The following is a 15,961-nucleotide window of genomic DNA, read 5'->3' on the forward strand; positions in this document are numbered from 1 at the left end:
AAGGGTATTAATACTTTATAAACAAGAGATAAAGGAAGGTACACATTTTTTCTGAAATTCAAAGTGATTGAAAGATTTTCTGACGCTTAGAAAAATGCGAGGAATGCCAAGGAGTATGCATTAATTAATTTTTAAGTTTTAAACAATCGATAGAAGTACGTTATCTTATTTTGCTGTTTAAAGAATTTCTCTTAATGAGGAACTTTTCGGAGTTAGTTTTAGAAAATTCCTAATTCTTGAGTATTAAAATTTGTTTTTCGCTCTTGCTAATTAAATAAGTTTTTCTGCCATGGTTTCCATAACTTACTGAACTCTTCATTTTCGTAATTGCAATAAATATTGAATGGAAAGCATTGAATGGAAATCTCAAATGTTTTCATCGGAACGTTCCACCCCACAGAAACGTTTTGTTTATAGTCTGCTTGTCATCGACTGGCGCCAGCTGTTTGTTGTTGTTATGTCGCTTTGTTGTTGTTGTTGTTTGTTCTTTTGCCAACTTTTGCAATTCGATGCCAAGAGTCTCGCACCCAAGAGGTTTTTCGTATTTGCATTTGTTGCATATTTTGCAAGAAAATATTTGTTAATTTCTCTCTCTGTTTCCCCCCTCTCTATTTCTTTCCTTATAAATTTTTATATAGTAGTTTTTGCTGCTGCGTCATTGTTAATAAATAAAATACATACAGCCACAACCGTGGCCACCTTGTCCCCTAAAATGTTGTCACAGCAAGGTAAAGGTCAATGTGACATAATCAAAATTGTTTGCTGCGGGTTTTTTTTTCTGATTAATTTACATGTTGTGTTAGCTGCCCCCACACAAATTTCTGTGCGCTGGCTAATTGACATTTGGACAATGGTTTAATCAAAACAGATTGAGGAACAATTTGACAATTAACTTAGTTGAAACTTTTCTCATAATCAGTGAAAAAGAGTCCCTTGGGGAAAATCAAGAGGAAAGCAGAAAGAACTCATTAAAAAGGAATATCCCCCACCCCCCACGCACTTGACTTTAATGAAAAGGATATTAAGAGAGGAGAGGAGACGGAGACCCTTAACAATGTTGCAAGCTTTACGCGTAGTTTTCCAAGGGAGTGTCCTCTGGGCGAAAAGTGACTTGAAATCTCTTCCTCTCGTGATTCCCCTTTTCGTGCAGTGGGGATTGTAAGGATTGTAAGTCCGTTTCCAAAAAGGGAGTGGGACTGTAAGTCTGTTAGTCAGTTAGTGGGTCAGTCAGTGGCTTTACGTGTCAGCGAGCAATCCCTTTTAGCTTTTTTGGTTGCACGCGGATATTTTACTCAAGTCTCCCTTCGCTCAACCGCATGTCCACCCTTGCTACAACTGTTAGTTTCAGTTTAAACTGAGGATTACTTTTGGGTGCGGCTGTGGGGCCCAATCCTCCCCAAAAGGAGGGCAAATCTACTGAAATAACATTTCCAGTGATTTTTGTGTGTGTTACTTTTCGTACGATACGATATCCAGTGTCCAGTGGCATAATCCCCCTGAGGGCATAAGTGGGTTAATGGTTTTCTGTGTGTGTGTTTCTGATTGGTTTTGGCCATATTTGTGTTGGCCATTGGTGCGGCTAATGTGGGTAATGGACATAATTGGCGTGACGGGGATTTCACCCTGTGTCTGTGTGCATTACGGAGTGTGGTTATGACAAATCACTTAGGAAATCTGGCCATAAATAAAGGAAAAAAAGGAGAGTGCTACGGAGAGATTAAGGGAAAGAGATTATAGATACTAGTGCTTTCTACTTAAACGAAAAGTCCTGCAACCCCAACTTGCATTTAAAGGTATTTCCATCATCGAAACAACCAGAAAACTGTGTTTTCTTTTCAGTCTCTCATCACTAAACGGCTCCTAAAATGGTTCATTGAATTCTGACGCTCATGACGGCTCCCCCCATCGCCCGTGTTCGTATCATGGCAGTCATCAAAAGCAATAAATCACTTCTCGAACATTCAATTTTTTTATCCATTTTCCTCCTGCTGTGTCAGGCGCCTAAAAATATGCCGCATGACGGCATTTGAACATTTTTCAGGCCCTAGTATCAGTCAATCATTTTATCGCAATATACATGTAAATATCTGGAATATACTATGGCTATAATTGAGCCGCGACAACACTTAAATAATTAAAAAGAGCACCAACCACACGCAATGGGTGGGACAGGCCTACCATTTCCATTCAATTTCTTGGCACTTGGATGCAAATATTTACTGTATAATTTACTATATAATACAGAATGGATTTTTAGAAGCGGTTTCCCTTTATTTATGCACGCAAATCGGTGACGCATTACTCAGCCATGGGGTTTTTCTTTGTCTTATTGCCTGGGCGATTATTTCTAGATACCACAACCATCTTTCTGCTTTTTTGCTGTTTGCTGTTTGCATTCTGTTTCATCTCAAGCTCTTTGCGAATTTCTTTCGCTTTTAGATTGATGACTAATTTGCCGTTTCTGTTTTCTGTGGGATTCTGTGAACTCAGATTGTCTCTCATATGTCCCTCTTTGGTGGGCTCTAAACGTTCAGTCTTCGTGGTGTTAAAGTAGCATTCAGGGGAAGCAAGTGTAATAATACTCGCTATGTATTAAGTTTTGGAAGCAGATTCGCATAGAGAATAGTATTAAGATCGGGGTCAACAGATGGCATACACTATAATAAAAAGCAGGAAATAAATTAAATTGGTATTATGGAAGTCAATAAACCCTGGCAAACAACTTTTAGTGATAGATCGTTCTCTATTCATATTAAACCCTTTAAATAAATGATTTTACTCTAGCATAATTATTTTTGGGGTCACCAGAATCACTTGTGCTTAATAAATATTTAAAAAAAAAAACGTTATGTTGCCAGAATTTATAATCAAAATAAACATAAAACACACAGCAACACACACACACTTCAGTTCGTTTAAAACTCAAAACATTTACTGATTTTCATATTTTCTTTCGTTTTTGGGTTAATTTGTTTGCCCAGCAGTTGGAAGCCCACACCAGCACCACCCACCGTCAACCATAAAAAGGGCAAGCATGTAAGCAGCCGGAGGAAACGGAAAAAACGCTGATAAGAAAACTACAAAATATAAAAAAAAATATATATACATATATATAAAACAGAAACAAATAAACTAAAAAAGCAAAGCAAGCTCAAAACTCACCAAAGAATACAGAGTGATAGAGAAAAGTTTCTGAGTGAAAAAAAAAGAAGAAAAACATTCTCAGAGGGGTAAAATAGCCCTAGTTTCAAGTGCAGAGGCGGTGCCTGGCAACCGCCTGCAAGGTTTTCTTCCAACCAACTTCATCCATTTGGAGGCGCAACAGTGAAAGGCCACGGATTATTGGAAGGGAATTGAATGACACTACTCGGGCCTAGCGCCCCTGGCATGGCCTTTATGATGAAAAAGAAGAAGTACAAGTTCAATGTGGAAGTGCAGCTGCAGGATTTAGTTGAGGTTGCCCTCGTCAATGAGGTGCTCTTTGCCAAGATACGTCTACTGGATGGCGGCTCATTTCAGGAGTACAGCAGTCGGTAAGATCTACATTGTGCATGCCCTTCCATCTAGCACATACTTTAAGCTAATTTTCTTTTGCTTGTTCAGAGAGGAAGTGAAAAATCATCGCGTGGAATGGAATCGCAGCTTTGAGTTTCCCTGCAAAATGAGCGCAAATGCCTCGACGGGTGTGCTGGATCCCTGCTTCTTGCGCATCTCCATTCGAAAGGAGATGAAGGGCGGTCGCAGTTACTATAAGTTAGGCTTTATCGACCTCAATCTTGCCGAATTTGCCGGCGCCGGTCTCACATCGCGTCGCTTTCTCCTCGAGGGCTATGATTCGCGTCATCGTCTCGACAATTCCATGCTGAGAGTAAGCATCAAAATGCATATGCTAAGCGGTGATATACTCTTCAAGGCGTAAGTGCTTCGATTTCCCCTCTGGATTTCCTTTTTTAAATGGTTTTTTTTTGTTCGTTTCGTACAGACCCACCCCGAGTCTAAAGAGCAAACAGACGAAGCCCTCCATGGATGATCTGACGAATGCCGCCACCGGAGTGGGTCTGCAAACGCCAACGGCTACGGCGTTGCCCAGCATCGGGAGTGGGAGTGGTGGCAATGCCATTCCCCTGGGCGGCAGTGGAGCCACACTGGGCGGCGTCTCCAGCAACCAGTCGCTGCCTGGAACGCGACCCGTGTCGGCCACCAAGGAGGAGGGTAGGACCCTTCCACCGCCTAACAATGACAGATCGAAGATTAATATTGGGATTATTCGTTTTGCAGAGCTCGACCCGCAAGCTCTGATAGCGGCCATTGTGACGGACTCTGGCCTGTCGGAGTCCTCGGAGTCGGCGGTAACGCTTACCACGGATAATCTGCAGCAGCATGCCGCCGCCGCTGCCTCCAATGCCATCACACCGCTGCCCCATGCCCTCACAGGACTGGGGATCATTGGTAGCAATAATTATGGCACCACAGGCGTCTCGGGAGTAGGCGGTGGCGTCGGCGGCGGCAATGCAGTCAACACAGCCGCCCTGATGGAAATGGGTCATTCGAGGAATTCCAGTAATACTAGTCAAGTGAGTGGCCATGGAATATATTGCACCCAGTGGGGCCATTAACTAATATGTTTGTTTACTCCTCCACGCTCGTTGTGCCATTCAGATGTCAAAGGGTTCGGGTTATAGTAGTTTTTCGCACAGTCAACATTCGAGGCAAAGTTCCGAGGGCGATTCGGGGCATGCTAGGTAAGTTGATCAACTCTGGAATTAAAATATCCCTTTCACTCTGCTATAAAGTGTATAAAGGCCTACGACTTAATTTCTTTGTGAACTATTTTCATTTTTTATTTTTTTGCCTACGATTCGTACTCTTTTTTCTACAAAATCTGCTCTCTAATCTGTAAACTACTATATATGCGCTATATAAATGCTAAAGCCTACAGCCAAATCTCTCTCTCTCTCTCTCTGTACAAAACTGTGTCTAAAACCAAAACCTCTATTTAAGCCAAGAGATAAGTCTGTGGACTTGTTTTTGAATCTCTAACCAAATTGCACGTTCAATGTGTACTAAAAAAAACAAACAACAAATTCCAACAACTTTAACACACACACTAAACAAACACAAACACACACACACACACACACACACATAAACTTACACTTTGATATTATTTTATTTGAATTTTTCCAAATTTATAGTAATTTATTCTTTAGTTTAGTTTAGTTTTAGCTGTTCCATTCTTTTATTACTAAGTTAGTTTTAGTTCAACTCTGAGATGTACGTTTAAAGTGCTACAAATAATTTATTAAATTTATAGAATAGATAATATTAAAGGTTAGACCCTTGAGCATTATTCCTATACCTTAAATATTTATGCAGAAGTCATAGTTATCAAATCACACGGGCCTCGAAAGTAACGTTGCGACTGTTGATTTGCTTTTAGTCCATCTATCAACCTTTCATGCTGTCATACAGAGCAGTTAGATAAAGATAAAGTAGTGAGTAATGTAGATGAGTTCATTGAAATACGAAATACCTTAAAATGTTGTCTGATATTGAAAATGAGATACAAAATACATAGAAACTATTTGGAAACAATTCCTCATATCACTCAATCTTATCCTAGTATTATATGTCAACTGTCTTTACCATTTGCAAGCCATATCTAATAGATTCAAACCAAAGTCCTTCAATTGAACTTTTAGTTAACTCTTAATTAGAGTAAATACTGACTTTCTTTAGTTAATAGAATAACAATATTCGTTAAAACTTCAAAAGCTATGTATAAGAAGATTTGTATTTGAATGCCAAGAATTTCTTGGTATATAACCTTTCTAAAAAGATAAAAAAAAAAGAAGATGTAGAGCTAGTAGCTAAATCTCTTTCTTCCATGACTCTATGCCCTTAGCTTAACAGTAGTTCATTCGAAAATCCCTCAAAAAACGTAACCCTATCGTGGGCACACTTCTACATACATACGTAAACGATGCTAACTGACAGTTCCATTATAAACTGGAGGTTATCTGCACTCCACACTCGTCTGCAGGGGCTTCCGTCTGAAGATATTTCCTTCAATTATGTTATGCAAATTTCTAGTTAGTAAATGTGCCGCCACCAGCAGTTCTGCTTGGGATGCGGGATGCTGCAGCTGCACACACAGAACAAAAAAAAAAAAAAACAACATGCAACAAATTTCCCATGGCAAAAGTTTAAGGTCAAACGACGGCAAGTGCATGCAGACTCGTGTATGGCAAAAGTGTTCTAATATCCTTTGTGCCTTCCGTGACCAGACTGGTTGGCTGCTGGCTGGCTGCTGGTTTCTGGCTGCTGTTAGCCGCCACTGTGCCTCGTGTGGCAGAGAGAATGCATTGCATGTTGGCTGCATTTCAAAAATGCTGCATGTTGTGTTGTCTGTGATTAGCGTTAGGGTTGGGTTGGATGGGGGACTGTGGGTACACACAATATGAAAATTGTTGAGCCAAAGAAATGTTTTTCGCTAAAATATGAAGCTCTGATGACTTCATCAGCTGTGTGAGGCTACCAAAGGTCGCTTGCCCCTGAGATTTGTGGCTTTTGGCCTTTGCACAAAAGTTGTGTGCCACACAGCCTTGAGTGAAGAGAAGCAGGAGAAATGTTTTTAAAATGTGGGAGATTTGAAGATACTTTTGCGTGAAATTTGGCTAAATAAAATAAAGTTAAATAAACCATAAAAACCCTACTTTATTGAACCTATTTGTAATGGTTTTTCATCACATTCCATTAGCACCATTAGGTTTCTGGTTAATTCTGTAATAATTTATATAGGAAGTCCCCAACTTAGTTCTAAGAAAATTAACTTAAACTCATTCAGTATTAATGGTTAAGGTCATACATTATTTAATCCCAAGGCTGGTTTTTTTCCCACCTCTAATCTGGTTTTATGGTAGCTTTTATAATTTATTTATTTTTAGTGGAACTAATTTAATTTTTAATTTATTTGTTGGCTAAATTGTTTTAACACAAAATTTTTGTTTTTCTTTCTTTTTCTTAACCAAAAATACTATATATATATTTTGTATATAACAACAAATATGGGGTAAATGGCCAACAAAAAAAAAACAACTAACCAAATGCAATAAATACCTTTAAAAATAACATTTTTGTAAAACAAACTAAAAAAAAAAAAATCGAATCAACGAATCATCGTCCAAATGCAAAAATCAACAACAAACTATAGTCGTTTTAGAAAATCCGTTTCTCTACTCAATAGACTCAATCAGAGGGCAATAAATGCCATGAAATTGAATATACCACATGGCCGGAAAGGTCACGAGAAGGAGAAGCAGCAGCAGCAGCAGCAGCAGAAGGAGCAACAACCAAAAGTGGTGGGCCTTGTTGCCCCAACCAGCCACCAACATGCGCACCAGACGACCCACCTGAGCCTCACCACCACCATTGAGTATGTGAGCGAGGAGCAGTTGTATTCGACACCAAATGCCACCATGAACACTGGCCATACCCTGCACTTTGATGAATTTCACACGCCGATGGCAGAGATACCTGTGGAGCCACAGTTCCAGCCGGTAGCGACAACCACACAGTATTACGACAGCGGAGAGGCCAGCGACACGGATGAGTACATGAATGAGGATTCGGGGGACAATGATTCGGGCCTAGAGGAGAACTATCACACACCGCGAGTGGCCAAGATCAAGTCCATGGAGAATCTGTCGATACTGGAAATGGAATTCCACAAGGCATCCATGGAACTGGATCGCAACTCCCCGCGACGGCTCAAGCAGCTGGCCGAGCACGCCAAGATACCCAAGATGAAGTCGCTGAATAATCTCTGCTTTGACGACTACTCGGAGCAGGATGTGCGCGAGGAGTTCCAGCGCATACATGATCAGTCGATGGAGGAGCGACTGCGCTTCCAGCAGCATCACCATTTCGGTACGGGGCTGCGCAAGAACTCCACCGCCTCGAATGGATCCTCGGGGAAGCTGTATGTGAAGCATCAGACGCACCAGAGCCACCACATCAAGGTGGGCAATGCCAAGTTCATCGGACAGGATGGCAACGATAGTCCACAGAGCCCGCACTATCCCATACAGAAGATGCGCTCGATGGGCACCATTCCGGACGTTGTGAGCGAACGCATCGAGGCGGATCCCTTCCTTACGCCCACCACCGAAAGAAAACCGAGTTTCCCGCGCTTGATACAGTCGGCTGAGAAGCCAGCCCTCGGCTCCAGCTATGTGAATCGGCTGCTCAACTACGACGTGGTGGATTCCCCAGCGGAACTGCTGGCCAACTCCGTATCCTTTATGTCGCGCACACCCTTCGAGCGGGCCTATCGGCGTAACATCCTGCAGGGCACTTCCTCGACCCCACTGGCCACACAGGAGACCTACATCGTTCGGCCACATTCCACGAATGCTGCCTACGAGCTAATGAGGTTCGTCGCGCTTTTATTTTCATATCAACAATCAAACAAAGATCATCCAACTAGCAAGAAGAATGGGTTACTCGTTACTCGTTGAAAGTTAATCGTTTATCGTTACTCGTTAGACTCCTAGACTGTGTTCTTGAATGCTTAGAAAAATGCTCAGAAGAACGTTTCTCTAGCGTCCATTGTCCCTTGTCCTGGTCCTTGGTATTGGTATTGGTCCACCTACCACCACCTACACACAGCCGTTATTCTCGTTTCCATTTAACATGCGATTATTCACATATTATTTTCGTTACTCGTTACACCTTTATTTTTCTTTACCCGTTACTATTTTATTTAGTTTTGTTTTTGTTCTGTTTCGTTTCGTTTCGTTTCGTGCAATCGTTTATACTAATCATTTAAAGAGCCTTTAAGGTAGACATAAGTTTTATATAACGATTATAACATGTTTAAATGCAGTTTTGGGACACTGCAGATTCCCCAACCCTTGTACAGCATAATGCCTTTATGGAGAATTGGTTTCTAAACACGCTCCTCTCTTACTTACCCTCCCTCTCCCTTGGTGAAATTAATGATCTAATCAACACGGAAAAACATACGGCCCTAATCTAAAATATAAGCGATTCACCTTAATAATGGAATTTCACTAAAAGCCACTCAAAAGAGCATTCCAACAAAAAGCAGTTGCCTCTTTTGCCATAAAGCAATTAAATGGTGTGTAAGCTAGTTAGCCTTACCTGTAAAATGGCCTTCTACCCCCCATGCTCTCCGTTCAAGCCACCCACAAGAACATGTACAAGCCCTTGAGGTCACCTCAGAAGCAGCAGCAGCAGAGCCTGAGTGAAATGAAATCTGGGACAAGGATGTGGCCCAAGTGCAGGGCCACCTCAACGCAGATAGACGCCCCCGCACCCTCTGTGATGTTGGCTATTTGTCTGAAATTTTTATGAATTTTGTGCGACCCTCTAGCTCTGCTCTCAGATTTTGCCCAATTTAAAATTCAATTTGAGGCGAATCTCAGATAAATTTGCATAGAGAATCAGCTCCAGAGCTCAAAGTAGAGCGAGCGTGGAGCGTAGAGCGTAGAGCAGGGATGCCGGATAGTGCTTATAAATTGTCAGGGCCTGGCCATTAAATGCTGGGTCCGACAGTTTGCTCTCTGTCTTGTTTGAGGGGGCAACATCATTCAGGGGCGACAGGTCAGGGCTATATCAATGAGAGATAGATGTGTGTGACTGTGGCGTCTGTGTGCGACATGCTACTGGCGCGTGTGCGCTTGGGTTTCGTGTCGTAATGGATGAAATAAATAATGAAATTGCTGGGAAATATATCTGGACTTGCTTTAATTGTAGAATACGATGGATTTATATTGGTTTCTTGAGCATTAAATCTGATTTAAGGGGCCTGTTTTCTGGCTGGGGGTTTTTTTTTACTGAAATTAAAATTAAGTGAGTGTTTTTTTCCTTTAAATTTCTCAGTTTTTTATGTTTAAGAGAATTTATCTAAATTGTTCTGTTATATTTAATTTCCTATAAATATTAAGCCACACACATACACAGACACAAAAATATCCGATACACCTTATACATATATATCGAATCAATATCTTTATATCGAATACCCTACCCCTACTCAAAAAATGCTCTTATCATATATAAAACGCATAAATCAAAATCAAAAGCTTCTTAAATATATAGAAAAATGTTCTTATATAAATCAGCCAATAATTTGGTTGCTTTTTTAAGTTGTTTAAGTTTTTCCCAAAAAGAAAAAAAAATATGTTTTTATTTTGCAAAGATAATTTTTATGTTATATGTGTGTCTAAAATGAATATTCGAACGAATGCAGAAGCTTCAGTGGAGTTCCTCGTCGCCTCTTCGATGGCAACAACAGCAACAGCAGCAGCGGCGGCGGCGGCGGCGGCAACAATTGCCAGAACAGCAACAACATTTCTGGGAGCGGCAGCAACAGACAGCAGCAGCAGCAGGCTGGAGGCAATACCAGCACTTGCTATGTGCTGGGCTCCAGCTGTTCACCGTGTGGAACCCTCGCAAGCATACACTCGAATCACTCGGCCTCCTCGTCGAATGGAAGCAACAGCAACAGCAGCAGCAGCGGGGCAGTCATTACCTTCCAGTGCAACTCGAGCTGCGGCCAGGACACTGTGGATGGCCCGGTATCCTACTCCCCCCAGCAGCATCAGCAGCACCAGCAGCAGCAACACATGAGCGTGGGTTCCCCCAATGGCCATGGCAGCAGTCCACGGCTGGGCAACGTTATGTCTGGGGATGCCCTCAGTTCACTGGCCGCCAGTCCCACAGATGCGTGCAGCATACGCTCCAATCCATCGGCGGCCTCCCTGCTGCTCTCCACCTCTGCGGCGGCTGCCGAGGCCTCCGCTATGGCCTCGGCCACCACGATGTCCATGTCGGGAGCAACGCTCTCGCCGCTGGCCACCACACAGATCATACGCCGCCCCAGCATTCCCATGATGTGGGTTCACATTCGATCTATGGCTGCTATTGCCTTTGCATAATGTTAGCTTTTAAGTTGGTGTACATCCTACTTCCTCCTGAGTTGTTGCACTCTCCCTCTCCCTGCCGAAATCAGTGCATTTTCCACACTACATATGTCCATGTATAATATCTTTTGAGTAAGGATATGATGTGTGTGAGTGTGTTCTGTGTGTGGAAAATGTCCTGGCAATAGATCCCGATTATTTACTTTGTATGTGTCTATGCTAATTGTTTAAGTTTCACCACGAATTTTATATAGATCCCCAATATTTGTGTGCATTTTAAATGTATTTTTAATTTAAAATTTATTTATAATTTAAGAATTAATTTAAATATATTGTAAAATGTTCAACTAGATGTTTTTGCACACGTACCATATGTGCAAGCTCATTTTAACCATCAACTGCTATAATATTCATAATTTTTATGATTTATTCATGCCTATGATTTTCCTCCTCATTATCCAAGCATTTCTTGTTTCCCCCAATTTCCATATTTTAGCCACATTCTTAAGGCATGCTCAATCATTATTCGTTCAGTATGATATCCCTTCATATACCGAGTTATTTTTGAGTTTATTTAATTTGTGGGCACTGTCGTTTCATGACATTCAGCAATAGAAAAGATAAATATATATATTTTCAAGCATGATATATGTATGAGTATGACCCAAAACGTGGCCATAGTTTGTACCGTTCTGCCTCTCGTTATTCTGCCTGTTGTTCTGTTTACTTTACTACCCGCAAATGAAAAATAGAGCACCGAATTTAAGTTATTTATTATTAAGTGTATCACATTTAAATACCCGAATTAACATTTACTAATTTCCATATTTCGCTTTGTTTCTCCAGGAATCCCAGTTCCGGCTCGTTAGTTATAAGTGAAACAGGATCTCTAGATCGCTCGAAAAGTAGCGGCGAGAAGCGCAAGAAGGGGGCACTGGATGATGGGCCCCGCGTTTCGGATCGTGTGGAGGAGACGCGCGTAAATCCCGACTCGTTAATCGATGAGATTTTGAAGGATACAAAACTGGATCAGCTGGAGGAGTCGGCAGAGAGTGAGTAACCAAAAAAAAAAAAGAAAGTCTTGGGGCTGATAATTTATAATTTCATTTATTGCTTCTGCAGCCTCTGGCCTTCAGCTGTATATCGCGCGGGATGGTACCGCCTCACTGGGCGGACACGAGGTGAAATCCAGTGTCCGGGCGGGTGCCCTCAAGCAGGTGGTCATGCAGGACAGAAGATAGTAGCGTCCCTGTTTTGTAAAATGTATTAGAAGACTAACTAAGCAAGCAGAAAGTAAAGCTAAAGCTAAAGCATAACTAAATGTACTAGTTTAAGATGTGTGCAAAAATACGTTTACTTGCAACCTAAAAGTGAGAATCAATATATATATATATATACAATATATACGCTATATATGTGGGTATATGATGAATGTATGTCATGTCGAAACAACAACACTACACTACTATTGAATGTAATTTATCTATAGCTATTATCTATACTATATAGTATATATGTATGTGTATGCCTATATATACGATACGATACGATACGTTACGATACGATACAAGTGGAGTGTGTCCAGCCCCTCCCACGTTTCGAAAAGGAAAACCAAAAAACCAAAAATCACATGAACTACAACAGCTGCTTGCACTTTACATATAGCAATACAAGAAGTATATGCATGCAGAATTATTCACGTAGAGGAGAGAATCTAAAATCCAATTTATTCATTTGCTAAAAATTTTGAATTAATCTTTTGATTTATTGCTTCCATAAGAGAGACATCCAGTCTCAATATAAGAAAATATTCAAATGAAAACCAAACGCAAATCGTAATCTGCTAAAAAAAAGAAACAAATCATACATGCCATACCCATACCGATACACATCTACAAACATAATATTGAAATACCTTCAAAGTGTAATCCCAAATTGTAATAATCATCGAATCAATCAAAATGGTAATAGTTTTCATGTGAAATATCTCACGTATGTAATTTGCATTTTGCTTTGACAATATTCACACACACACACACACCAACACTCACACATATGTATGTATGTATGTATTTATTTTTTACTATTCTTCACAAAGTTTTAACTTACTTTCACACACCCTACCACCCCCCAAAATATGTAATTGTTGTACATTTGCTAACTGGTATTCTTAGCGTGTAGTTAGCATTTTAAATCAAGAGAAATTGCATCATTGAATCCGTTTAAGTATCCACGTGTTTCGATCAGAGAATTTTTGTGTTTAATATTTTGTATGATAGAAAAACCGCAAAAGAAAACCGTAAGGGACAAAACAAAAATGCAATTAGTTATTAGCCTGTAGTTTATGTTGGATACAAAATAATGTCTGTGTAAAATTGCTTTAGTTATTTTTTGATAATTTGTAAAAAGTGAAGCGGGGAGTTATCGAAACGCTCGAGAGTTAGTTTTTTAAATTGTACAAAAAAAAAACAGAAAAAAATAAATACAAAATCCATGGTTGATGATTGTCGAATATTTTCAGTTGGCCAATTGTTGTTGTTGAAACCCAGAAATGTGAAACACTCTAATTTACTATCGCCCCTACTGATATGAAAAAACATGATTTACCGTTATCTTTGAAGCTACCTAAAGATTAGTGAAACGTTTGAAAAGCTCATGGAAGGTACCTTTTACTGAACCTCTTACTAGATAGCAAACAGCAATTGGCCAACTTAATTGACAAAATTTTTGTGAACATTTTTGAGCTGAACTTGCGAAAAGTTTCAAATACAAACCAACAACAGAAAAACATGTGAAAAATTCAATTACCAATAATAAACATGAATATAGTGAAAAATGTACTAAATCAATATTTGCTTTATGTTTATTCACATAAATTCAAAGAGCATCCTTCACAAAACGCAGATAGGTTCCCCCTTTTGCAGTTAGGACGAAAGCCTTTGGATCGAACACCATCTCCGGCAGTGTCCTCTTGCACTGCTCCACCCGAAAGTTCTTGAGGATGTGCAGGAGTCCCACTTTGATCTCCAGATGCCCCAGGAGGGTGCCAATGCAGCCCCTAGGACCGGCACCAAAGGGCAAATACGTCATTGGATGGTGCTGCTGGCGTTGCTCCGGTGAGAAGCGTTCGGGGTCAAATTTGTTCGGATTGGGCCAGTGCTGGAAATGCATTAAATGTAACAATATGGACCGTAACAATATATTTAATAGTTTGCGTACCACTGGATCCCGATGGAGTCCCAGCACGGAGATATATACAGGTGCGCCTGCAGGTAATTTTAAAGCTCTGCCACAGTTCCATGAGGACAGATCATAACCGTTTTCGTCATTGCAGCAACGGTCCAAGAATGCAGTGGGAGGATACAGCCGAAGCACTTCATCTACCACCTGGCGGAGGTAGGATAAACCATTCACCGAATCAAAGTCCAGAGGCTGATGCCGGTTGGCCCTGAGGGCATCACTGAGTTCCTGCCTCAGTCGTTTCTGAATGGCTGGCGCCTTGGCCAGCTCGTACAGCGCAAAGGTTATCGTAGATGAGGAGGTATCGAAGCCAGCCAGCAGCAGAAACGAAGCCTGGGCGACAAAGAAGTCGGGCCGATGGATAATGCTCGTTGGGGGCTCGGTACGCTTCAACTGCAGAAATATGTCGATCAGATCGTGACGTTTTTCGCCACTCTTCTCGCGTTGGGCCAGTACAAAGTCCATGGACTGGCGCATGAAGCGCTCGTACTCAGCGGAGTAGAGATGAGTGCGAACCAGACGCGACAATCGCGGGAAGAAGAACATTGTGAAGAGATGGAGCAGCCGCTTGGGCCGCGGGTCGTTGACCTCGACGCACATGCGACGAAACTCTGCGTCGGGTTTCTGCAGACTGTGCGCCTCTAGACCAAAGGCCAGCGAGGCTATGATGTCTGTGGTGAAGAGAGCACACAGCTGCTTGACCTCCAGCTCCATTTCAGATTTTCCATTCAGCTGCCCCTCCATGTGTTCCTCCAGTTGCTGGCCAATGTGCTCCAGCAGACCGTACATCTGACGCACCTTACTCACCGCAAAGAAAGGCGCAAAGATCTTGTGCGTCTCCCGCCAAGTCTCGTGCTTGGAAAAGAACAGATTTTGGGCCCCCATCGTGTCCCCAATGGGGTCTGTGGTCTCGAAACGGCTCGAGAACTGGGAAAAATCATCCGCAAGTATTCGTTTAATCAGAGCCGGATCTCGCAGGAGTAAGGCATGGTTATGAAGCACATGTATGCCCACGTAGGCGTGGCCAGCAGCTTCCTTACTCTCATACAACAGTCGGAACTGATCGCCGAAGCAGCAGCTGCCGCGCAATAGTTTCCAGACATTCCCCACAAAGGGCGTGGCCCGAATGTAGGGGACACCAAGACGTAGCCAGTGATGGAAGTGATGCCGCTGCCACAGCCAAACGATCCCGAAGATGAGCGGACCAGTTGCAAGCACCAATGGAATAACCACAAAAAATCCAATAGCAGCAACAGCCGCTGCAATGCACAATAGACCGACTACGAGTATCATGATGACGTGAGGAATGTCAGAGCACCAGAACACAACTGTAGACTTGTTCGCCTGCTAAAGTGAGCAAAGCTTTATTGCCGCTGATTTAATAGCAGCGACAGCCGCTGCAATCAGCAACAGGCCGATAACGATAACGGGTATTACATGAATAGAACTGCCATCGTGCTCGCCTGCTAAAGTGCACCAAGATAAATTAATTCCAGCTTTATTGATAGTCCACTACTATCTGACAACCAAAAGACACTGTCAACTGCATACATATTTAAATAAATTAAAATAATATAAAAATGTATTTTTTACTTATTAATTGCGAGAAATAGCTGAGCTATAGCGTTTTAGCTAAATATCGGACATTCCACCCGGTCGCGAAGATGGTGGGGGTGCACCCACCGAGGCCAACCAGATATATAAAAACCACTGCATAATTTTGGGGTTGGATTTATTAGAAAAGTTTAGCATACTTTTCGGCTGGTCAATTC

At 41.7% G+C, this 15,961-nt stretch overlaps 2 protein-coding genes across 8 annotated transcripts; one reads left to right on the top strand and one right to left on the bottom strand.

The window, feature by feature from the left end:
• Positions 1–3,000: 3,000 nt before the first annotated feature.
• On the top strand, positions 3,001–13,789 carry LOC111076884 (protein FAM102A). 6 transcript variants are annotated; one of them, XM_022370919.2, is made up of 10 exons: positions 3,001–3,036; positions 3,122–3,533; positions 3,604–3,915; positions 3,983–4,212; positions 4,279–4,574; positions 4,660–4,742; positions 7,214–8,434; positions 10,277–10,921; positions 11,796–12,001; positions 12,072–13,789. In XM_022370919.2, the coding sequence occupies exons 2-10, from the start codon at positions 3,358–3,360 to the stop codon at positions 12,188–12,190; spliced, it is 3,288 nt and encodes a 1,095-aa protein (XP_022226611.2). In that variant the 5' UTR covers positions 3,001–3,036; positions 3,122–3,357; the 3' UTR covers positions 12,191–13,789. The 6 variants fall into 6 exon arrangements, with proteins under 6 accessions (XP_022226611.2, XP_041448405.1, XP_022226606.2 ...); XM_041592471.1 differs by lacking the exon at positions 10,277–10,921; XM_022370914.2 differs by lacking the exon at positions 10,277–10,921 and having other exon boundaries at positions 7,223–8,434.
• Positions 13,790–13,794: 5 nt separating this feature from the next.
• Positions 13,795–15,546, bottom strand: LOC111076885 (probable cytochrome P450 6t1). 2 transcript variants are annotated; one of them, XM_022370921.2, is made up of 2 exons: positions 14,395–15,546; positions 13,795–13,937 (listed from the first exon to the last, which is right to left on the bottom strand). In XM_022370921.2, exons 1-2 carry the CDS (start codon positions 15,480–15,482, stop codon positions 13,874–13,876), a joined length of 1,152 nt encoding a protein of 383 aa, XP_022226613.2. In that variant the 5' UTR covers positions 15,483–15,546; the 3' UTR covers positions 13,795–13,873. The 2 variants fall into 2 exon arrangements, with proteins under 2 accessions (XP_022226613.2, XP_022226612.2); XM_022370920.2 differs by having other exon boundaries at positions 13,795–14,108; positions 14,169–15,544.
• Positions 15,547–15,961: the final 415 nt, after the last annotated feature.

Source organism: Drosophila obscura, unplaced genomic scaffold (genome assembly GCF_018151105.1).
Source record: "Drosophila obscura isolate BZ-5 IFL unplaced genomic scaffold, ASM1815110v1 contig_179, whole genome shotgun sequence".
Lineage (NCBI taxonomy): Eukaryota > Metazoa > Arthropoda > Insecta > Diptera > Drosophilidae > Drosophila > Drosophila obscura.

What these genes read in the sequence shown, in the direction of transcription:
- LOC111076885 (XM_022370920.2), bottom strand. Translation starts at nt 15,482, where the DNA reads ATGATACTCGTAGTCGGTCTATTGTGCATTGCAGCGGCTGTTGCTGCT. An exon ending in GACTCCATCGGGATCCAGTG is followed by an intron (nt 14,109 to 14,168) that starts GTACGCAAACTA and finishes ATGCATTTCCAG; the next exon opens with CACTGGCCCAATCCGAACAA.
- LOC111076884 (XM_022370919.2), top strand. Translation starts at nt 3,358, where the DNA reads ATGACACTACTCGGGCCTAGCGCCCCTGGCATGGCCTTTATGATGAAA. An exon ending in GGTGATATACTCTTCAAGGC is followed by an intron (nt 3,916 to 3,982) that starts GTAAGTGCTTCG and finishes CGTTTCGTACAG; the next exon opens with ACCCACCCCGAGTCTAAAGA. An exon ending in GGCGATTCGGGGCATGCTAG is followed by an intron (nt 4,743 to 7,213) that starts GTAAGTTGATCA and finishes AACAAACTATAG; the next exon opens with TCGTTTTAGAAAATCCGTTT.